We start from the raw sequence: 24,963 nt of genomic DNA, 5'->3' as shown, positions 1-24,963 counted from the left end.
ATTTTACGTTTGAAGTGACAGTAAAAAAAAAAGTGAAATATATATATTTTTTTTTTAGTGAATTTTTTTGTTTAGCGCGCTCTCCGTAGTACAAATGATACTTACGCATGACGCTGCGTCCATTGTTTACATGACACAAACGACAGACTGAATATGCCTTGCCTCCTCCTCCACCATTTCAATTTATGTTGCTTGAATTTAATTTATTTGAAATTAATGTTACAGTAAACTCGCGCTTATCCAAAAGCGTTTTAACCGAATAATCGCATTAACCGAACATTTTCTCAATACGGTAGCCATCACTTCAACCGAACTTATTTGGATCTCAACCGAACATTCAAACACCCCGCCGCCTCTTCCTCCACCCCCGCAAGCTTCACCAAGTGCTCACACGGTGGCAGCACACTCCATGTTTACACCTGATCTGCTGTTTATACTCTATAGAATATGTTTATGAACTATTATAAGCATTTCCATGCGTATGTTAAGTTTACAAGAAAGAATATTGCAGCGGACATTACCGCACAAACTCTACGGGAATGAAACACACAAAGTCGGATTAACCGAACATTTCGGTTAATCGGACATTTCTAATCCCCCTTGGAGTTCGGATAAGTGGAAGTTTACTGTATTTTACAATGTTATGTGTATAATTAATGATTTAGGGGTGTTTTATAAGATACGGTAACAGAATTTACGGATGTAAAGTACAGTATGAACGGTCATACATTACTAGAACGTACAGTGACAACTTACGTTCGGCCGTTCGGAACGTAAGTTGAGGAGCGTCTGTATACCATATATATATATATATATATATATATATATATATATATATACATATACATATACATATATATATTATATATATATATACAGACGCTCCTCAATTTACGTTTTAGTTAGGTTCCGAACGGCCGTACGTAACGTGAAAATGAACGTAAGTTGTTACTTTACTATACATCCATAAATTCTATTACCGTATCTTATAAAACACCCCTAAATCATTAATTATAAACATAACATTGTAAAATAACAACATTAATTTCAAATAAATTAAATTCAAGCAACATAAATTGAGATGGTGGAGGAGGGGGAGGAGGAGGAGGCAAGGCACATTCAGTCTGTTGTTTGTGCCATGTAAACAATGGACGCAGCATCATGCGTAAGTATCGTTTGAACTACGGAGAGTGCGCTAAACTAAAAAATTCACTCGAAATTTTTTTTTTTTTTTTTTTTTTACTTTTTTTTTTTTACAGTCCAAACGTAAAATCGAAAAAAACGTAAAACGAATGAACGTAAGTAGAGGAGCGTCTGTATATAAATATACATATATATATATATTTATATATATATTATATATATATATTTGTATGTATATATCTATATTTATATATATATATATATTTACATATATTTACATATGTATATATATGTGTGTATATTTATGTATATATATATGTGTATATATATGTGTATATGTATATATATGTATATGTGTATATATATATATATATATTTTGGAAGGAGGCCATTTATGATGCATGCGTTGTTGAAGTCAACAGCTGCGATAGCATTATTATGCTTGTAGAAATGCTTTTCTAAGTTGCGCACCAACGTGCGGTCGTCTGGAAGCAGGTTCTTAAGCAGATTGCTGAAGTCCATGGTGTATATCTCTCGAGACGTCTTTCGGCCTTAACTGGCCATCTTCAGGAGGTGTGGGCTGGTCAAATTGATGACGGAGAATGAATCGAAGTGGCTATGGGACGGTATATAGCGGTGGGGAGTGGATCACCGGGCAGTGCCCGGGGCGGTGGAGTCAGCCAATCAGCGCACGGGAATCATTCTCTGCCTTCTGGTTGGTAAAGACATTTCGGGCTGTTGCTGGATGTTGATAGCGGGTTTTTGGTTGAAAATGAGCACCGCTTCTGTCATTCTTAGTCGTCTGGTGTCGTTGTTTCTCTCGATGATGGTGGTGGTGTTGTTTTCCATGTGGTGCCTTTTGAGTACGAGCCCATGTTCGTACAGGTAATGCCTCCTTATGGCCGTCCTGCAAATGGGCTGAGATCCTCTTCGACAGTGTTGTGGTGGTTACGCCGATGTACTTGGAGTTAGGGCGACTGCAGTTGCCACTGGAGCATGTGTGTTCGTACACGGTATTCACCTCTTGCATATCACTTGTCTTGGGTAGGCAGCTGTTCTTTATGACCAAGTTGGATGTCTTCCGTGTCTTGTAGTAGATGACGAGGTCAATTTTTAAAGCCGGGTCGGTGGGTGTGACATTCTTGTAGATTATATTCCTGAGGGAATACAATACAATCTACAAGAATGTCACACCCACCGACCCGGCTTTAAAAATTGACCTCGTCATCTACTACAAGACACGGAAGACATCCTCATCATTTCCAAATGTCTATTCTTCATTACACTTTTTAATCCACCAAGGCATTTACTCACTTCTCTCAATCTACATTGTACCTCCACTCCACCCTCTTCTGCCACATTCACAAAAAAGTATCTAAAACTGTCCACTTCCCCCTGTCACTTACCCTTTATGCTCACTTCCAGTCTACTACCACTTTCACCCCTTGTACATCTCATCACCTTACATTTACCCACATTTATCTTGAACTTTCTTCTTTCACACTCCCAAATTCTGTCACCAGCTTCCTCAATCCCTCCATTTTCTTTAAACATCTCCAATCCCTGACCCACCACTCTTGCATTTACCTCTCGTACCACCCCATCTATGTATAATTTGAACAGCCAGGAGTGACAAAACACATCCCTGACGAAGTCCCACCTTTACCTTGAGCCACTCACTCGCTCCATTTCTAATGCTGACACATGCTCTACTACTCTTGTAAAAACTCTTGACAGGTCCTAGAAGCTTTCCTCCTATCCCGTACATTTGCAATACCTCCCACAGTGCCTTCTTGTCTACCCTGTCATAAGCCTTTTCCAGATCCATAAAAGCCCAAAAAACATCCTTACCTTTTCCTATAGCTTTCTCACATATCTGTCTTACCACAAAAATCTGATCTACGCAACCTCTACTTGTCCTAAACCCACACTGTTCTTTGCCAATTACTCCCTCTGTTCCTCTTCTAATCCTCTCAATCAAGATCCTCCTATAAGCCTTCCCAACTACACTCAACAAACTAATCCCTCTGAAACTACACTCACACTTGTCCCACTTTCCCTTGTAAAGTGAAACTATACAGGTACTCCCCCACTCTACCCTTTCTCCAGCAAACATTAAATAACCTCACCAGCCAGTCCACCATCACTGTACCTTCCTTTTTTTTTTTTAGACATTCTGCATGGCATCCATCCAGACCAGGTGCCTTACCTGCTCTCATCATCTTAACTGCCTTCACTTCATCCATCCTTTTTTCTCCATTTTCCTCACTAATCACGGTTATTTTCTCAGCACTTCCCTCTGCAACTATCTTTCCCTCCTTATCCTCTTTCACATTTAGCAACTCCTTAAAATACTCTGCCCATCTTCCCCTTACTGCCTTCTCTTCCATTATTATCTCTCCATCTGCACCTTTTTCCTTTTCTTCTGTACTTGATTTGCCTCCTCTTCCTCTCTTAATTTCTTTCCAAAACATCTTTTTATTACTTTCAAAATTTTCTGTCATACTTTTACCCCATTTCACATCTGCTCTCCTCTTTGCCTCCTTTACCTTGTGCTCTACTTCTCTTTTCTTTTCTTTGTACCTCTCATATGACTCCCTCATCCTATTTTGTAACCAATCTCTGAAAGCTTGCTTCTCTTCTACAACCTTCTTTGTTTCCTCATCCCACCACTCACTACCCTTCCTTCTATTTCCTCCTGTCCTTCTTGTTCCACACACCATCTTTGCACACTTTGTGACTCCCTCCTTGAACCATTCCCATTCCTCCTTCACTCCCGTTCTACTCTATCCTTCACTCCCTTCAGTTCCTGAGCTTGTTCTTGTACTACATCTCCTTTTCCTTTTCATTTAAAGAGTTCACTCTAAGCACCTCCCTATCTTCTGCCCTTTTCCTCTTTCTCCATCTATCCTCCACTTTCAACTTACCTTCCAGAAAATGATCTGATATTACCCCACTCTCTCCCCTTAGCACATGTACATCCTTAACTCTTCCTATTATACTCCTATCTAACACTACATAGTCCATTATTGCTCCATCCACCACCCTGTACCATGTTTACTTATGCTCGACTTTCTTCCAAAACACTGTATTTGCTATCATCAACTCCCTTTGTAGACATATCTCCACCATCAACTCTCCACCACAATTCTTTCCTGGAACTGCACATTTCCCAACCACTCCATTTATTAGTTCATTTCCTACCCTAGCATTAAGGTCTCCCAACACTACTACATTGACGTTCCTCCCTAATCCCTCTAAGCACTCATTTATATCTACCCAAAAAGCCTCCCTTTCCTCTACACTCTTCTCACTACCAGGTCCATATGCACTTACAAAAACACCCACATCTCCTTTCCCAGCTTCACCTTCATCCACATCAACCTTGATGAAACCTCTTTCCACTCCACTACTCGCTTACTCATCTCTTCACTCACTAGTATAGCCACCCCTTCTCACCCTCGTCCCCTCTTCACTCCTGAGTACCTCCCAGCTACACTCCCAAACTCACAGTTGCCCTTTCCTTTCATTTTAGTTTCACTCAAAGCCAGCACATCCATCTTCTCACAAACATACTGCCTATCTCTTCCCTTTTACTCTCATCTGTACCACATCCATGCACATTAAAAGACCCAAACCTTAGGGTACTGGTTGGAAAACTCCCAGACACTCTTATGCCTTTTTATTCTTTTTTTTAGGAATGTCCCCTTTTGGGGCTACAGGTAGGAGGACTCCTAATCCCATCCCCCGTCCCGTTTTTTGTCGCCTTTTACGACTCAAGTGGAAAGACTTGGTGGTAGCATTCTCTTCCCCCACCACAGGGTAGGCGAAAAAAGGAAATGAATATTCAGAGAAATGGTACAGGACAGTAACAAGGGGTTGGGGGACAGCATAATGGAGGGATAGTTGTAGTATAAAAGTGTCATCATTTCTCTATGAACAGAGTTTTCCTCTATCACAGACAAAATGATGTGTGGCTCTGGTCTGTAGGGGCACCCCATATAGACCCTAAAGTATCAACTGCATGCTACTTTGCCACAATAACATGCAGCCAATACCCCAGACGGGGTATATACATATACACACACATATATATAGATATACATATATATATATATATATATATATACATACATATATATATATATATATTCACAGAAAACCACTTGGGAAATAAGACACTGATCCGAACGTTTTCATCTATTCAGACATTTTCAAGGATGGGGTAGGCTGTGTTTATAGCATTCCGTGTCACAAGTGTGATAAATACTACATTGGTCAAATTAGAAATGAGTTAATTACCAGAATCAATCAACACAGGTATAGTGTGAGATCGGGTCTATTGTCCAGTGGGATTTTTGTACACGTTAGAGATTGGAACCATCCCATTGATTGGAATAATTCTGAAGAAATTGTCTATTGTAGTTCTTTGCTAGATAGAAACATTATTGAATCTAGTTTGATTAAAATTCTTTTAATAACTTTATGAATGTAAATTTAGGTTTATATAAACTTGATAATTTCAAGTCCCACACGAAAGACTACTTACTAAATTAGCTTTGCATGGAATAAGTGGTAGCCTATTAGGTTGGACTAGTAATTGGTTGAATGGTAGAAAACAGAGAGTTGTTTTAAATGGAAAAACTTCTGGATGGAAAAGTGTTGCAAGTGGAGTTCCTCAGGGTTCCGTTCTTGGGCCACTTCTATTCATAGTATATATAAATGATATAGACCATGCTGTTTCCAAATTTGCTGATGATACAAAACTGTGCGGAGTGGCAAATGATCACTCAAACCAATTAGATATTCAAGAAGATTTAGATAAATTACAGCAATGGTCTGAAAAGTGGCTAATGAAATTTAACACTAAGTAAATGCAAGGTAATGCACATAGGTAAAAATAACAGTAAGTATGATTACAAGTTATTTGGTAATTCCTTAACAAAAGTGGATAGTGAAAAAGATCTTGGCGTAATTATCAGTAACGACCTCAAATCATCCAAGCAGTGTATTTCAGCCTCTGAGAAAGCAAATAAGGTTCTGGGACTGATTGCGCGATCTTTTGATTTCAAAAGTCCATCACTCATTAACAAGCTATATAAATCGTTAGTTCGTCCACATTTGGAATATGCTGTTTCCGTATGGTCACCGAATCTCATTAAAGACATTGACAGACTGGAAAAAGTACAACGGCGAGCCACAAAACTGATTCCAAATATCAAAAATAAATCATACAAAAATCGACTAAAACACATGAATCTGTTTTCCCTAAAAAAGCGTAGACTCAGAGGTGACTTGATACAGGTCTTTAAGATTTTAAAGGGAATTGACAACATCAAAAGTGACAAAATTTTCACATTGAATGAGAATCAGACAAGAAACAATGGTCTCAAACTGTCCAGAAATAGATTCAATTTGGAAGTAGGTAGAAACAACTTGTGCCAACCGTGTAGTTAATGAATGGAATAAACTTCCTGCACAGGTAGTGCAATGTAGTTCAGTTCGAAGCTTTAAGAATCATTTAGATAAATACCTAAGTAAGATGCTGTAATGATTATGATTTATATTATATTATTTGTTTTTGTTTTGTTATCATTTGTCTGTCTGATTTTTATTTATTATTATATGTCAATTTATTATTATTTACTATTTACCTGTTTGTTTATTATTTAACTATACCTATGCATTTATTTATGTATTTTATTTGTTATTTACATTATTATAGTTTTTATTTATTGTTTTATTATTATGATTTTTTTCGCATTTGACCTAGATATGGATCAAAAGGTCTCCTGTCGGCATGCTCCGCCTTTGTGATCCTTTGTAATATTGGCTATTATGTAGCAGCTCACTGTGTGTCCCTGCCTTGATACACTCTGAAAAATTGTCTTGTGTGACCTCACATTCTTGTCTTGTCCACTACTTTTCTGTATATACGTTCCCACCTTTTATCATTCTGTATTCCTTGAAAATGTCTGAATAGACGAAAACATTCGGATCATAGTGTCTTATTTCCCAAGTGGTTTTCTGCAAATTCTTACATTGACACGTTTTAGTGATTTGTTTATATATATATATATATATATATATATATATATATATATATATATATATATATATATATATATATATATATATATATATATATATATACACACAGACACACCATGTTTTAAAATGTAAACAAAGATAGGATATATATTTGTTTTATTTTGTAGAATGAAACAGGATTCCTGAGCTGGCTAGATATTACTTTGGGTGAGGAAATTATTCAATACCCTACTCACAAAGGTCGAATAGAAGCCATGTGCCAAAATCCATACAATGCAGTTTTGTGTTGTGGTCATTCAAAAGGTACTGTGACAATGTGGACTCCAAACAGCAAAGAGCCTGTTGCAACAATGCTGTGTCACCCACATCCTATCAAAGCTATCACCATAGATCCATCTGGCAGGTAATATTCTTTCATGTGTTCTTAGATTTAGAGGGAGGTTTCAACCAGGGACTGTTGTACAAGGGTGTGGAACAAGTGAGAATGAAAAGGAGGCTATTGGTAGTATGTGAGAAAAAAATGGATACATTAGCATTGAGTGAACCAAAAGTGAAAGAGAAAGGTGAGTTTGAATTTGGAAGTGTGGCAGGTAGGGTGTTGAGTGAAAAGAGGAGAAGGGAGGGAAGTAGTGGCTTTGTTGGTGAGTGATGAGATGTGTGCATGTGGTTTGAAGGAAGTGTCATTAAGGATTATTTGTCAACATACCAATAGGCTTCTTCCTCATTATAAGGGAGGTAGCTAATCAAGGATGCACCCATTCCACTCCCATCTATCACCCATTTCACTTTTATCTTAGCACCTTATGGATGAAGGATCATCCTTAGCTCCTGCCTGTTGCCCAGGTCAGAGGCAATGTTGCAAGACACAACACATCCACAGCAAAGTCAGCCACTTAATTTACATGGTGACCTACAACCCTTGTTTCCTCATGAAAAAAGAAGACAAAAAGAAATTCCTTGTCTTTTCATAGAGGATACTGTTGATGAAAAACTAAGAGTAAGTTGGGAATCATGGGTGTTTTTGAGTGTATATGGATGTGATAATGAGAAAAATAAGAAGAGAGAAGAGCTTTGGAATGATTTGTATGAGTGTGTGGATAGTTTCAGAAGGAATCTAAATTTGACATGAGGGCTCTAAATAATAAAAGTAGAAAATTAGCTAATGGATAAGTAATACAGAGGTATGATTTGCCAGTAACAAAAATGAAAAAACAATGTTGGAGATGTTTATTGAAAGAGAGCTGATGATAGTGAATACATTATTTAAGAAGAAAGAGGTATGCAGTGCACATGGGCCTGGGTAGTTGGTGGGAAGGTAGGCAAAAGTGTATTGATGGATTATATAGTGATGTCTATGAAGGTATAACACTTATCAGTGTGGTCAAGCTGATTATACTGGTTTCAGATATTGTTCATAACCACAAATACTCTATAATGCTCAACATTCCACATGTACTTCACCTTCCATACAACCTTATCAAACCAGATTAAGTCACCTTGGTGGGGTATAAAGGGTGTATCATTGTCAGGACTAACTGGAAGGTGATGACTGTGGTTTTCAAGTCGTGTTCCAAGGTGGTCTCCAGTGAGGGAGGGGAGGGAGTAGGAGACTGCAACAAATGCAATGAAGTAGGCATGCAGCATGATGCTCTGAGGCAATCTGAGTCTTTGGTGATTCCGTCCAGCTTATATACCTGGGTTAGGTGCCCTTTATTGGTGTAAGGGCAAGTGTCAATGTCTGGAAAACCAGATGAAGTACATTCTCAGGCTTTTGATTTTACCGTATTGCAATGTATGGCTTGGTACTGCACCTGCTTTCCTTAAAGAACCATTGCCTGTCACAATGCAGCTGGCAGAGGCACAGGTTAGTCATTGTGGGAGCCAACAGGGTTCATTCGTAGGCTTGTGAAATGCATGTGCATTTCCTCAAAGAACTGCTTGTGCGGCTCACATGGCTGGATGCCTTGCAACTCACCTGGGACATCCTACAGGTCAAGGGGTCATGAGAAGAGGTGAGGACAACTTCCCTAACATGCCCCCATAGAAGTCAAGGCTGGAAGTGAAGTCGTGTGGAGCCTCAACAAGAAATTGTCAAGGGGAGTTGTCCTCATTCCAGACATGATGGGGCCGGTGCTTGAAGGTGGGGAGGGAGCTGACCAGTAGACTGGAGGAGCAGTAGCAGGTAGTGGTCCATTTCTCACAGGGTAGCAAGCCTCGGGGTGCTCGGCTACTCTTGTAGCACTGGAGTTGACCTCTATGTCTTGGATGACATCAAGGAGGTTGGTAGATCTCAGGAGGCTGCTGGAAAGAACTTATAATTGGAATATATCCTAAGATCATGTATGGTGACATCAGTAGTGTGAGTGTAACACCTCCCTGAAAAGATAGACACTTGAGAATGGTCGTTGTTAGTGGGTGGGGCATGAGGCCACCCAGGGCATTGTAGACCTTGACAGTCAAGGTTGTTAGTCATTAGCTTTACCAAGGTGAAGTTGCAGGACCTTGTAATCCCTGTTGAGCATGAAGGTGGGTCAAGGTGGGGATGCTCACAGCTCTAGTTTGCTAGATGATCTAGTGGTGGTGGTGGTAAGCCTGTGGTAGGCGGGAGTGTAGGCAGGTTAGTTGGCTGTTAGCAAACCTTGCAAGCGGTTGTGGCAGTTGAGCTGGCAATCAACAGATCTGGCAGGGAGCAGCAGCAGTTGAGCTGATAGTCAAGCAGCAGCAATTGATCTGGCAGGCAAATGGCGGCAGTTGATCTGGCAGACAAGCGGCAGCAGTCGAACTGGCAGTCAAGTGGTGGCAGTTGATCTGGAAGGTAGTTGGTGGCAGGCAAGTGGCAACAGTCAAGCTGGTGGGCAGGCTAGATGGCAGTCAGCAGACTTGGCAGGCAGTGGCGGCAATGAAGCTAGTGGACAGGCAAGCTGGGAGTTGGCAGAGCTGGGGATCAGGGCCCCATGCTGAACCCCAATGTCAGGACTGGCTGGAAGGCAAACTCTGGGAGAATAGTGGGTTTTATTAGAGTGGAAGCTGGGCACCAATAGTAATATGGCTAGCTCTAATTGTGAGAAGAGGGGCAGGGAGAGATGGTGAGGGAGATGATGACTGAGCTTTTCAAGTTGTGTCCCAAGGTGGTCTTCATTGAAGGGGGATGGGGGAGGAGACTGCTACGGAGTCAGCAAGCTAGACTCGCAATGTGATGATCTGAGGCAATATGAGTCTTTGGCAATTCCATCCAGCTTATATACCAAGGTCAGGTCATGACCTTTGCCCTTAATTGGCTCAAGGGCAAGTGTCAATGCCTGAGAAGCCAGAAGCAGTACATTATCAGGCTGCAGATATACTTGGTACTTCACATGCATTCCTCAAAGAATCAATGTCTGTTCTGATGCAGCTGGCTAAGACATAGGTTAGTCATCACGGGAGCCAACAGGGTCTGCTCTTAGACTGGTGAATTGCACATGCACTTCCTCAAAGAATCGCTTATGCAGCTCATGTGGCTGGGCAGCATGCAACTCTCCTGGGACATTGTGCAGGGTTAGGGGTCATGAGAAGAGTTGAGTTAAGTACAACTTCCCTAACAGTCATCCCTCAGGATAGACCAACAGTTGTGTAATATACCTTCAAGACTGAACACTTTCTTACTGTTTGGAGGAGATTATGCTCAAGACATATAAGATGGAATAATAATATACATATACATATCCCTTACAAGGGAGGTAGCCAAAGTCAAAGGCATGAATCCACTCCCACCCATTTCATCCCCACTTACTCCACTTCCATTCACCATCCCTCCCTACCTCTTTTCTTGGCTCCTCCTGGAATAATAATTATATTGGAAATTGTAGAAATTGGTTTTACAGTTAAGATGACAGGAATGGGAAGTCAAATTGAATTCAGTGAATTTCATAAAGCATGACTTTTATTTTCTACAGGTACATGGCAACAGCAGGAGTTGACCGAATGCTTAAAATATGGGATGCACGTAACCTTGGTGAAAGTCTGAGTTCATATAAAATTCGTACTGGAGCTTCAAATTTAGCATTTTCTCAGAAGAAACTTCTTGCTGTTTCCTATGGAAGCATGGTAGAGGTATGTACCATTTTGATTGATAATTGTTGCCCTGAGTTTGACAAACAGGAAACCCACAGTCCGAGGGCCCTCCTATATATCTCTGGAAAAAATCTTTGACTGTTCTGTAGGTTGTATCAGTGTGGGACAGAAACTAGGACCACTCTCATTTTTAACTTCTGTTTTTTTCACATAAGGAGACTGGTACTCCAGTGCTTGCCCTCCCATGCCTTCCTCAAGCTGGAGACAAAAAACAAAAGTCCCATACACATGTCATATATACACAAAACCAATCAATTTCTTGCACATCTATTGAGTGCACACATTCTATATATGGGTCCACCTTATATGCACTACATTTATCAAAACAGAGTTGGAGCTGCAACTATTATACATCAATGCACTCTCAGAAACGCCCCAGCACAAAAACACACTAAATATACTTCAAATAGATATCAACAGTATAAGAAAAAAACACATGTGTAAATATATTGTGAAATATTATAACTTGCTACAACCCAAAGAACAGATAAACAGAGGATGTGGAGAATATTATGACTTCCGACAGATTTCCCATCTCTTTTAATACGAATGTTGACGGTGTAAGTTAATCTAGGTGACCGTCCCACCGAGTTAATACTGGGATACTCTGTGTGAACTTGTATACAACTTTCAACACTACAAAACTACTTACCTGTGAACGGCAGGGAACTCATCGAACCCTGAAACGTATAATGGCATCACAAAGCATCATGTATCTTTATGAATATATAATTATTTCAATTATTCATATTGTTTTGGATATTTCATGTAACTCAATTTATGACTTACCATTACCTTGGGGCCAGTTGGAAATCTTCTTCGTCTTTGTTCTGGTTAATGGCGGTGATGTGCGCGACGAACTTCGGGCGTGGCATGGAGGGTGAGTATGGGAATGGGAAAGGATAAAGGTATGTTGAGGGGAATGGTTCTCTCACAGAATACCCTCACTGGTTTAAGACACACTTCGTCGTATATGCACTTCACACATGATATATATGAGGTCTGTGATTGGTGTGAATTCATATCATTCCCTAGTCACGAATCACTAACACTTTGGTCAATTACATTTCTTGTCTTGGACTTGTCTTGTCCTCAATTAGTACTCAACTCCTATTCAACTACTACTCAACTGCGTATATGGGCGAGAGGGGCCTCTCTTGGTCCCGAATGCCTAGTGACCTTTGACCTCTCATTGCCAAAGGTCTATGGGAAGTACAACTTCACCTTAACTGAAGTGAAAATGTTGCACAATACATATTATATAATCCCCATGCATAGGAACTATAGATGGGTAATGCACCAGAACCAATACTCAAGACGGAGAAGACACCAAGTGGTAAATAAAATGATTAATATTGAAAATGACATATTGGTAACTCGACATTCCTGAGAGGGGTTAGAACAACCGGCTTGGTAACTAAGGGTGTCAAGTCCTTACATAATGCTTTATATAATATTTTCGTATATAGAAACAAAAATGATAGGCCACTCTATCTAAATGGAAAAAGTAAGACTGTATAATTTGTTATGCATGTTTTCATATACTAAGTTTCTAGAATACAAATTTCATACAGCTTGATATGCTTTTGCTGTATTTCAAACTTAATCCTAATTCTACAGCTATCAATTCACTAAATTAATTTGTAATAATAGTTTATTTACTCAAAAAAATGCCTCTGTCGGGATTTATTCCCGACACCCTCTGGGCGGCAAAGGAGCACATCTAATTACAATTGTGCATTGTCAATCAGGGATTGCCTTAATCTAATTGCCCTTCGAGCTGCTTGTCTCATAGGACGTACTGAAGGTGTCTCATCCTCACCAATGGATTCTCCACCTGTTAAGGGTGTTGGCTCTTGGGAATGAATTTCCAAGGGAACTAGTTTGTCTAGGGTTATTCTACTAATCATCCCGTTGCATAACACATCTACAATGCGTACATTATCTTCTTCATCTGGGTATAGTTTAACAATGCGTCCTAATGGCCACTCATGTTGTGGTCCAAGTCTCTCCACTATCACCACTTCTCCCACCTTGGGTGGTTTCATTTGCATTGGTTTCGAGGAGCCATAATGTTTTTCTCTCAGGGAAGTCAAATAATCCTTTTTCCAAATTCTTTCAAAATGTTTGATAATTATTGATGATAGACAGCTGTGTCTTGCAATTAATTCTGTATGTCCCAAGAAATCGGGGTCGGATGTGTCCGGCGTTACCAGTGGTGGATAGGGGTTTATGGTTCTTCCATACAAAGGGTGATTAGGAGTTAAGGATTCTACGGGTCCTTCTTCGTTGAGGTAGGTTAAGGGGCGATTGTTCAACCACGTTTGTACTTCCCGCAGAATTGTTTCCAACTCCTCCCGAGTCACTCTCTTCTTATACAAGACCTTCTTCAGACATGACTTAGTTAAACTGATCATGCGTTCATAAAAGCCTCCCTTCCACGGTGCTCTGGGGGCTATGAATTTCCATGTTATGCTATTTCCTGTCATATATTCAGAGACGTTAGTATGGTCTAACATCTCCTTGAAGAACTTGGCTCCAGCAACAAAATTGGACTCATTGTCCGAAATTACTGTTCTCGGGAATGAATACATTGCACAAAATCTCCAAAAGAGGTTCAGAAATGTCAGAGCCGACATATCTGAGGCTAACTCTAAGTGCACCAGTCTAGTTGCTGTGCATGTGAATAAACATATGTAATATTTGTGGGGGTTTCCATCCTCCGTCCTTGTGAGTGTTATAGGTCCTGAATAATCTATTCCTATGTGAAGGAAAGGACACTCAATTGTCACACGCTCAACAGGCAATGGAGGTGGACCAGGGTATTAAATTTTCCTACCTTCAACCCTCTTACAAGTCACACAACGACCCAGTATGGTCTTGATGGTTTGACGGCACTTTGGCATCCAATAATACATTCTAACATGTAACATTGTTTCCTGAGTGCCTCCATGCAGGCACCTTTCATGTGCATGGGTGATAAACAAATATGCTAAGTGACTTTTAGTTGGGATGAGGATAGAGAACTTGGTATCATGATCAATAGAAGCATAATTCAAACGGCCTCTGGAGCGGATAAGACCAGAATACTCCTCTTTGTACAGACCTAAGTCTTTGATAAATTGTCTATTATTCTTATTGAGAGTATCCCTCCCATTCATCAGAAAATTATGAATACTAGGATAATGAGTCTTCTGAGCTATCTGCATCCAATACACACTAGCCGTTGGTAATGAAATATTGGGATTACACTTTCTTATAAACCTGAATATATAATTGGCTATCCTAAGCATCATATTAAGAGATGAGTATTTTGTATAGTCAAATAAGGGTGTAACCTCTGGTAATTCTTGGGTTCTCTTTGAGATTATTTCACACACCAACACAATTGGTCTCTGTGTAGGCCAGTGTTCTCTGAAGGGTAGCCATTCCGGGCCTCCAGTCCATATATTGGCTTTCTTGAATTGTCCGATGCTAATTCCGATTGTAACTAAATCCACTTGTTTTTCCTTGGAGGGCGCATGCCGGTACCCGAAAGATGACTCTGGACTGCGGATATCCGCTACTCTGTTTTGCACATATGGGATTTTGCTTTTGTAATTCCTGATTCATCGGAGGGCTGCTTCTGAATCAGACCAGATGATTACCTCTTTGATACTTTCTCTTAAGAGATTCTGTAGGTTGTAGGCAAGTTGTGTGCCTAGTTGTAGAGCTGTCAATTCTAGTTACGGTAAAGTAGTTGTAGTTTTGTTCTTCAATTTAGCAACCCTGGCCTTTGAGGTCAAAATAACCGATTGCTTTTCATCAGTAAGATAACTGACTGCACCATAGGCTAAGGTGCTAGCATCAACAAATACATGTAATGTCACTTTATCAAAGTTACATACATATACCAAGGCTTTTTCCCCCTTACAAGGGGGGTAGCCAAAAATAAAAAGGCATAAAATCATTCCCACCCATTCCATCCCTGAATACACTCCACACCCCTCCACCCTCCCTCTTATCTTAGCACCTCCTGAATGACGGGTCATCCCTGCACCTTGTCCACTGCCCTGGGTCAGAAGCAGTGTTGCAAGACACAGCACATCCACAGCAAGGCCGCTTCATTAAATCGGCGACCCCCCCCTCTCCGTCCCCCCATTGCATAAAAGGAGAGGACGGGGAGAAATCCCTTTGGGCTGCGTCAAATTTTGCTCACACATACTACCTCACCCCCCATCCCCCCGCCCATTCCACCTCATGCATTACAACATCATCCATATACAACCATTCTCCATTCACCCCTGTCTTCTGTCCTCTCCCGTCCTTCCTCAACAGACATTCCCCTCTTCCTCAAAGCCCCCTTCACCCCATCCATCCACCTCATCCTAGGACGTCCCCTCATGTTCACTCCCTCCACATCTGCCTTCCACACCTCTTTTACTAGTCTTTCTTCACTCATTCTTTCCATGTGTCCAAACCATCCTAATATTCTTTCATCAACCCTATCTCCCAGTTCCTTTTCCACCCCTGTTCTCCTCCTCACCTCCTCATTTCTCACTCTATCTAGCCTAGTAACCCCCATCATACTTCTCAGACACCTCATCTCAAACACATTCAAAACCTCTCTTCTTCTCTTATCCATGTTTCTGCCCCATACAGTGCTGCTGGCACAATCACTCCTTCATACAGTCTCCTCTTAGCATCCATTCCCAAATGTCTATTCCTCATTACACTCTTTAATCCACCAAGGCATTTACTCGCTTCTCTCAATCTACATTCTACCTCCACTTTCACTCCACCTTTCCCTGCCACATTTGCACCCAAGTATCTAAAACTATCCACTTCCTCCAGTCGCTCTCCCTTAATGCTCACTTCCAGTCTACTGCCACTTTCACCCCTTGTACATCTCATCACCTTACTTTTACTCACATTTATCTTTAGCTTTCTTCTATCACACTCTCCCAAACTCTGCCACCAACTTCCTCAATCCCTCCTCCGATCCTGCCACAAGCGCAGTGTCGTCCGCAAACAACAGCTGGCTCACCTCCCACTTTTCTCCATTTTCTTTAACCATCTCCAATCCCTTGCCCACTACCCTTGCATTTACCTCTCGCACCACCACATCCATGTATAAGTTGAACAGCCAGGGCGACATAATGCATCCCTGACGAAGTCCCACCTTTACCTCGAACCACTCACTCTCTCCATTTCCAATCCTGACACAAGCTCTACTACTCTCATAAAAACTCTTGACAGCTCCCAGAAGCTTTCCTCCTATCCCGTATATCTGCATAACCTCCCACAGTGCCTTCCTGTCTACCCTATCATAAGCCTTTTCCAGATCCATAAAAGCCAAAAAAACATCCTTCCCCTTTCCTATAGCTTTCTCACATATCTGTCTTACCACAAAGATCTGATCTACACAACCTCTACCTGTCCTAAATCCACACTGTTCCTCACCAATTATTCCTTCTGTTCCTCTCCTAATCCTCTCAACCAAGATCCTCCCATAAGCCTTCCCAACTACATTCAACAAGCTAATCCCTCTGAAACTACTACATTCACACTTGTCCCCTTTTCCCTTGTAAAGAGGAACTATACAGGCACACCTCCAGTCCTCTGGCACTCTACCCTCTCTCCAACAAACATTAAATAACCTCACCAACCAGTCCACCATCACTGTACCTCTCTTTTTCAGACATTCCGCATGGCATCCATCCAGACCAGGTGCCTTACCTGCTTTCATCATCTTAACGGCTGCCTTCACCTCATCCTTCCTTATTTCTCCTCCATTTTCCTCATTCATCACTCTCATTTTTTTCGCACTTCCCACTGCAGCAGTCTTTCCTTCCCTATCCTCCTTCACATTTAGCAACTCCCTAAAATATTCTGCCCATCTTCCCCTTACTGCCTTCTCTTCCATTATCATCTCTCCATCTGCACCTTTTACCTTTTCTTCTCTACTTGATTTGCCTCCTCTTCCTCTCTTAATTTCTTTCCAAAACATCTTTTTATTACTTTCAAAATTTTCTATCAAACTCTTACCCCATTTCACATTTGCTCTCCTCTTTGCAACCTTTACCTTTGCTTTACTTCTCTTTTCTTTTCTTTGTACCTCTCATATGACTCCCTCGTCCTATTTTGTAACCAATCTGTGAAAGCTCGCTTCTTCTCTTCTACAACCTTTTTTGTTTCCTCATCCCACCATTCACTACCCTTTCTTCTATTTCCCCCTGTCCTTTTTGTTCCACACACCATCCTTGCACACTTTATGACTCCCTCCTTGAACCATCCCCATTCCTCCTCCACACCCAGCTCTACTCTACCCTTTACTCCCTCCCACTCCTCCTTCAGCTTCTTTCCGTACTCCTTCTCCTTTTCCTTCTCATTCAAAGAGTTCACTCTAAGAACCTCCCTACCTTTTGTCCCTTTCCTCTTCCTCTTCCTCCAAGCTTATAAGTTTACATTATGTCATCGGTCGGGTGCACTCCTTGGTACCGCCGACGCACTTAGTCGTCTTCCTTTGATGTCTACTACAGATTCTACTCCAATGCCTGCTGATTGGACTAACTTAGTACATTTTCTAGAATCTTCACCCATAGGTAGTGGAGATATCAAGGAACATACTCGGAAAAGACCCTACTCTATCGAAGGTCATGCGCTTTTGTGAATTAGGTTGGCCTTCTAATACTAAGACTTTGAATAGTTTGGAATTTACTCCTTTTATCAGAAGAAGGGATGAACTTTCTATCCAAGATGGTTGTGTTTTGTGGGGTTCTCGTGTGGTTGTTCCTCCAAAATTGAGAACTAGGCTAATGGAAGAACTTCACATGGGTCACTCAGGCTCATCACGCATGAAGGAACTTGCCCGTAGCTATGTGTGGTGGCCAAATTTGGATAAGGATTTAGAAGAATTGACAAATTCTTGTCAAGTGTGTTTAGTTCTCAGAACTATGCCTTCTGAGGCAGAGCTACACCCTTGGGAATGGCCTGATCGCCCATGGCATCGTCTTCATGTTGACTATGCAGGTCCTGTAGATGGTCACTATTTTATAGTAATAGTGGACACTCACTCGAAGTGGGTAGACATTTATCCTACTTCTGGTACTACAAGTAAGGAAACTATCAAGTGCTTGCGACACTCCTTTTCTAGATTTGGACTTCCAGTGTCAATTGTATCGGACAATGGTCCATGTTTTTTATCTCAGGAGTTCAAAGAATTTTGTAATAATTCAGGTATTAGGCACATCACTACAGCAGTATACAAACCTTCTACCAATGGTTTGGCAGAGATAATGGTACAAACACCCAAGAAGGCCATACGTACCTCTAAGTCAGCTATTCAGGATACTCTGGATAGATTTCTATTTAATTATAGATTAACTCCGCATTCTACGACTGGTGTCTCACCAGCCGAGTTGATGTTTGGCAGATGCCTCCGCTCGCGTCTGGACCTTTTATGGCCTGCAGATGGTATGTCTTCTAGAGTATCTAAGAAACAGCAAGCACAAAAGAAAGAACATACTAACGCTCCTCGATCCATACACCTCTCACCTGAATCACCAGTGATGATTCGCAACTATGTCCCTGATGGTTCTAAGTGGATCCCTTCCACAGTCGTAAAACAAACTGGTCCTTTGTCCTATCAGTGTTCAGTCCCTTCTGGTAAGATAGTAAAGAGGCATCAAGACCAAATTATAACTAGAACAATTACTCCTCCACCTGAACAAAGTTCACCAGTGACTACTTCAATTAGTTCCCCTGCAAAACTTCCTATTTCAGAAGCAACTATGATAGCTCATCCTTCTCCATCTAGACAAGAAAATGTCAAACCTAATAGTATATCTTCCCCGTCTCCTAAGTTGCAACGGTCCTCTAGGGATAGGAGACCTGTTGTGAAATTAGATTTGTAACTTGTTACTAAAAATGGGGGAAGGGAAGGGATGGGAGTATTTTAAATGGGGAAATTTTTGCATCTAAAGGGAGGGAGAGATATTTTGACTAAGGGTGGAGGGGTGCAGTAACGTCATTTAAACTCGTTACTAAAAACACGAAACAAATGAACGACGCTTTCGGACGTAGAGAGCGCGCGGACGACAGCCCGGCATTAGCAGGTCGGATCGGTCAGTCGAGTATAGTAAGTTGGGTAGCACTCACCGACTAGAACGGATCGGTAGCAGGATATTGCCAATCAAAAGAACTTATACTTAACTACTTAAACTTTGACACATAAGACGCCGGTGAGACAATCCGGAGACAGGTACGTAAGACATTGTTGACGATTATGACTAAACAGACTTACACTTTTGCGTACCGGCTTTCCGTGATTGCTCCTACCGGCCCCTACCTCATCTATGGGACCTGTGCCTACCGTAAGTAATTGGTACCTATCGTTAAAATGTTTCCTAATCCTATTCATTATATGCGGGTACAATCCTGCACTTTTGAGCATATCAATTTTGCTCTTTAGGTCAATTCTTTAATCGTTTGCTCATTACTCTTATGCAAAGTAATCAGTTCCCTAAGTGCAGCTCGGTAGTCCAATTTTAAATCTGATTTCTTCCAATAATTCGTTTACTTCACAATTTCTTAATGCATTGTTATATCTAACTTCTCTATCTATATCTAAGCCTTTACCTAATTCTCCTGGATTTCTTGGAAAACTTGAAAAACTGTTGTTCTCCCATGTTTGATTTATTCTTGGTGTGTCAATTAACCCCTTCCATACGGTGCCGCACACGTAGGCGTCATGGGGAGCGAGTGTATTCGCGAGGCTGCCATATCGGCGTCTTGATTATATTTATTGTAGTCGCCCCTCCATAATGACATTCTTTCTAATTCTTTTGTAATCGCATTTTCTATGGTTATCAAAATTCACGGGTGAAGAGAGAACGATCGATATAAGCGGTGACTATATTTTATGATGCGAGTATTATTACGACACGTCGTACGGCTGGCATTGGCTGCTGCCACCGAGATCTAAGTCCATGACGCCTACGTGTGCGGCACCGTATGGAAGGGGTTAAGCATGTCTTCTTGGGAGTTACTCCTCTTGGTGGCTCAGCCTTACTTATATCTAGGCCTCTCTTTGTTGGTTCATTCAATATTTTTTCGTCTTTTTCCTTCTCCATTGTTCCAACTATACTTATTTCAAAAACTGGATTTAACCTTATCGGTCATATGAGAAATATAGCCTACACATCCTGCACAATAACAACTAGTCGTTTCCTTTGTGTCAGCGACAAAACTGCTAGATCGTAGCCTGTGTGTGTGTATTTATGTAGTTGTATTTACCCTGTTGTATTATATGGGAAGGCAGCTATGCTCATGGTGACCCGTCTTTGTATCTTTCAGCATCAAGTTTTTTCTTAAAATTTTGAATAGTGTTTGCACATACTGTTTCTTTATCTAATTTATTCCAGGTATCCACCACTGTGTGGGAAGCTATTCTTTTTCAGATCTCTTCAATAATTATCCATTTTGAGTTTCTTTTCATGTCCTCATGTTTTTCCATTGTTCCATTTGAATAAATCATCTCTAGGATTTCCATTCCTTTCATGATTCTATAGTCAGTAGATCTCCTCTTTCTCTTCTTAGTTCCAGAGTTGGTAGTTCCAATTTGGACAATCTTTGTCCGTATGTTAATTTGGAGAGAGTTGGTGCCATCTTTGTATTCTTTCTAATTTCTTTATATTCTTTTTAGTACTGGGTGTCCATAGTGTTACTGTGTACTCCAGTTTTGGTCTTATTAGTGTAATTAATATTTTTAAAATCATTTCCTCATCCTAATAGTCAAATGCCTTTCATTTACCTTCATAGGTTGAAGGTTTCTCCGACTATTTTATTGATATGTTTGTCTTTGCTGATTATTACTCCAAGGTCTCTTTCCGAGTTCACGTTTTTTACTTCTTCACCAATTTTATAATTTCTCTATATTCTATTTTTACTTTTTCAAACTCCATTATACTACACTTCTTGATATTAAAGTTTACTTCCTACTTTTGACTCCTTTCCAGATTTTGTCAAGGATCTATCTGTAATGATTCACAATCCTCCTCTGTACTTACTTTCTTTAGTATTTTTGCATCATCTGCAAAGAAATTCATATAACATTCCACTCCTTCATCCATGTCATTTATATATATGGCAAACATGATTGGGGCCAATACTGAACCTTGCGGGACACCACTTAAAATTTCTTCCCAGGTCGAGTATTTGTCTTTAATTAACCTTATTTTCCTCCCAGTCAAGAAGTCTTTACAAAGGTGGAGCATGCCGACAGAAGACCTTTTGGTCCATAGCTATGTTGGATGTGGAAAAAATGTAATAATGATAAATAAATTAAAGAAAAATAAATAAATGCATAGGTATAATTAAATAATAAACTGATAAACAGTAAATAATAGTGAATTGCCAGAGAACTAATACCAAGAGACATTCCTCTCTTTTGTAATGCCCCTTATACCCCATCTATCCATCTCATCCTAGGTTGCCCCCTCATATTCACTCCTTCCACCTCTGCCTTCCACACCTCTTATACTAATCTTTCTTCACTCATTCTTTCCATGTGTCCAAACCATCCTAATACTCTTGCACCAACCCTATCTCCCAACTCCCTTTCTGAGGTCCCCTGTTCTCCTCCTCACCTCATTTCTCACTCTAGCCTAGTAACCCCCTATCATACTTCTCAGACATTTCATCTCAAACACATTCAAACTCCTTCTCTCTTCCTGTCTTATGTTCCATGTTTCTGCCCTGTACAGTGCTGTTGGCACAATCACTCCTTCATATAACCTCCTCTTAGCTTCATTGTTGGTGTTGTGTGGCGGGTTGAAGCAAAAAGAGTTTTGTTTTTTTTTGTTTTTATTCTTCACCTAGCCTAGTCTAATCTCTCACAACAGTTGCAGGCCAGCTCCGAAGAAACCTTTGAAGGATTGCCAGACTTTCCTAGCTAAATTATACATGGCAAAAAGAATGTTAAAAAGGGGTGTTCCCTACGAAGGAGTGTCCAATGAAAAACATTGAGAAGGGTGGCACTCTTGAGTGTTGCCAAAAAGGGGATGTCGAAGTGAAGACTGTTGTCGATGACCTTTGACCCTGTTCTTGGCGCGTCGCTTTGAGTTTGTCTAAAATGTCCTGTGGGCGCTCTGATATATTGGCCTAGTGATCTGCTCTTGCTGTCTTATGCTTGGCTGAGAGGCCTCTTTGTTGTCTCTTCATGTTGGAGTGAAAGAAATCGTCCGCCGCCTCACATTGGAAAGAAATTGTCCGCCGCCTCACATTGGCTCGGCCATGATACTGTCACTGTCCTGGTGACTCTATACTCATAGAAAACAAAAGAAAAGGAGAGAAAATGCAAACAAGGTCCTTGTTCAAGGCCTTGGCATGAAGGGTATATCATATAATTTTGGCATATGGGTGCTGTAAGGGGAATTATACAAGAACAGAACATATGAATAATGTGAGGAAACTTAATTGTACGGATAGGCGGAAAGTAGATAGTTTGAACAGTTGTGCTAGAATTACTTGACGTTAAATCAGGCTCTACCTGCTTGGTCACATTGAGGTGGTTGACTTTAGGAGAATTTGTGGATGGCAATGCAGGGAGGAAGTGATTCGCATAAATGATGCCATGTTGAACAGGATAAATAATAATATTATGTTGCTTCATCAATGTTAAGCCTGAGGATATCAGCAGGGAAGTGAACATCAGCTACGTAAGTGGAAAGTGAAATGGATGCACTTGTCTTTGAAGCTAATGTCAAGAGAATTTTCCAATGATAAGGAAAGGGACTCAATCCACATTGCACAAATTTAGGTCTGGGGGTTCCAAAATGGCTACTCGCTTTGTTTGGGTGCGGAATTTATGAAAACTTCACTGACATGATGTTCACTGGTGAACCCGTGTTGAGAAAAACAGGTTGGTGTTTCCAGACCTGGCGTTGAAGGTTAATGTATGGGGAGATGTGTCTGGGATGTTCAGTGTGTATACAGGTAATGTTGACATCTGTATATCAGTGTAAGGGTTCACTGACCTTGAATGGCATTGAGACTTCGTAGTACGGAGTCATGCGGGAAAGGGGTCACATGACTGACCTGAGGGGGAGGAGTTACGTGCACATCTCATCGGAGATGTGTGACGTGAATATGTAGATGGGTTATGTGAGTACCTTGCAGGGAATGTTGATCCTCATTTGTTCTGTGTCTGTGAGCGCAATATACGACATTTGTCAGAAGAATGAAAACAGGTCCCGTGGAAGTTGCAGTGATGGTTTGGCTGTGTTGGGTATTTGTGGTAGCACGTGCTTTCCATGTGGCCTGGTTTTTGGCAATATATGCAAAACTTACATGTTCTGTGGCGTGAATGGTAGAGGGTGCGAGATGTATTTCTCGATCTCATGTTATGGGGAGATGCCTGTGTGACCTGAGCTACTGTGTGTTTGGGTGTGATGGGTATGGACTGGCTCTGTATTTGAGCGATCACCTTGTCAGAGTCCTGCAGCTTCCTAGCAAATCTGGCTACCTTGTCATCTGGTGTGGGAGCTAGAGTGCTGGCCCTTTGTTATGTTTCTGGGTGCAACTGAGAGAGGAATCGGAGATACGCCATTATAGATACTACATGTTCCAATGCAATCTTTTTGTCAACAACTCACTTTGACTGCTTAAGGCTTTCTCTTAATTCACTTTTGAATGTGAATGCTATTTTAGCTGCTCTGTCCTTAGTGGTGTATGGCCCGTGATTCAAAGTCTTGACAAGAGAGTATACAGGGACAGTGCTCCAAGTGGTTCAAAGATGGCAAAGGCTTTTTTCAATTCTGTGATGAAATCCACATAGATATCCGTCTCCAAGAAGACGTCAGACTGAATGATATCCCCAGCTAAGGTGTCGTGTTTATCCTAGATGTTACATACATATACCAAGGCTTTTTCCCCCTTTCAAGGGAGGTAGCCAAAAAGGGAAAGGCATAAAAACACTCCCACCCATTTCATCCCTAAATACACTCCAAACCCCTCCCACCCTCCCTCTCATCTGAGCACCTCCTGGATGACGGGTCATCCCTGCACCTTGCCCACCGCCCTGGGTCAGAAGCAGTGTCGCAAGACACAGCACATCCACAGCAAGGCCGCTTCATTTAATCGGCGACCCCTCCTCTCCGTCCCCCCTTGCATATAAGGAGAGGATGGGGGAGAAATCCCTTCGGGCTGCGTCAAAATTTACTCACACATACTACACCACCCCCCACCCTCCTCATGCAATCACAACATCATCCATATACAACCATTCTCCACTCACCTCTGTCTTCCGTCCTCTCCCTTCCTTCCTCAACAGACATTCCCCTCTTCCCCAAAACCCCCATCACCCCATCCATCCACCTCATCCTAGGACGTCCCCTCATGTTCACTCCCTCCACATCTGCCTTCCACACCTCTTTTACTAGTCTTTCTTCACTCATTCTTTCCATGTGTCCAAACCATCCTAATATTCTTTCATCAACCCTATCTCCCAGCTCCTTTTTCACCCCTGTTCTCCTCCTCACCTCCTCATTTCTCACTCTATCCAGCCTAGTAACCCCCACCATACTTCTCAGACACCTCATCTCAAACACATTCAAACTCCTTCTCTCTTCTTCTCTTATGTTCCACGTTTCTGCCCCATACAGTGCTGTTGGCACAATC

The 24,963-nt window shown here is 41.2% G+C and overlaps 1 protein-coding gene across 4 annotated transcripts in view; it reads left to right on the top strand.

Annotated features, from left to right (window-relative positions):
- The window catches only part of LOC143041739 (WD repeat-containing protein 46-like), a 115,095-nt gene that overhangs the window by 54,692 nt on the left and 35,440 nt on the right, over positions 1–24,963 (top strand). For all 4 annotated transcript variants that reach the window (XM_076213749.1, XM_076213750.1, XM_076213748.1 and 1 more), the window contains exons 6-7: positions 7,362–7,597; positions 11,127–11,283. In XM_076213749.1, coding sequence (XP_076069864.1) covers positions 7,362–7,597; positions 11,127–11,283 — 393 coding nt within the window. The remainder of the gene's footprint in view (positions 1–7,361; positions 7,598–11,126; positions 11,284–24,963) is intronic.

Source organism: Oratosquilla oratoria, chromosome 32, assembly GCF_046742065.1.
Source record: "Oratosquilla oratoria isolate Oo_2021 chromosome 32, ASM4674206v1, whole genome shotgun sequence".
Taxonomy (NCBI): domain Eukaryota; kingdom Metazoa; phylum Arthropoda; class Malacostraca; order Stomatopoda; family Squillidae; genus Oratosquilla; species Oratosquilla oratoria.
Note: the sequence above shows the minus strand (reverse complement) of the source record. Positions and strands in the feature narration are given on the sequence as shown.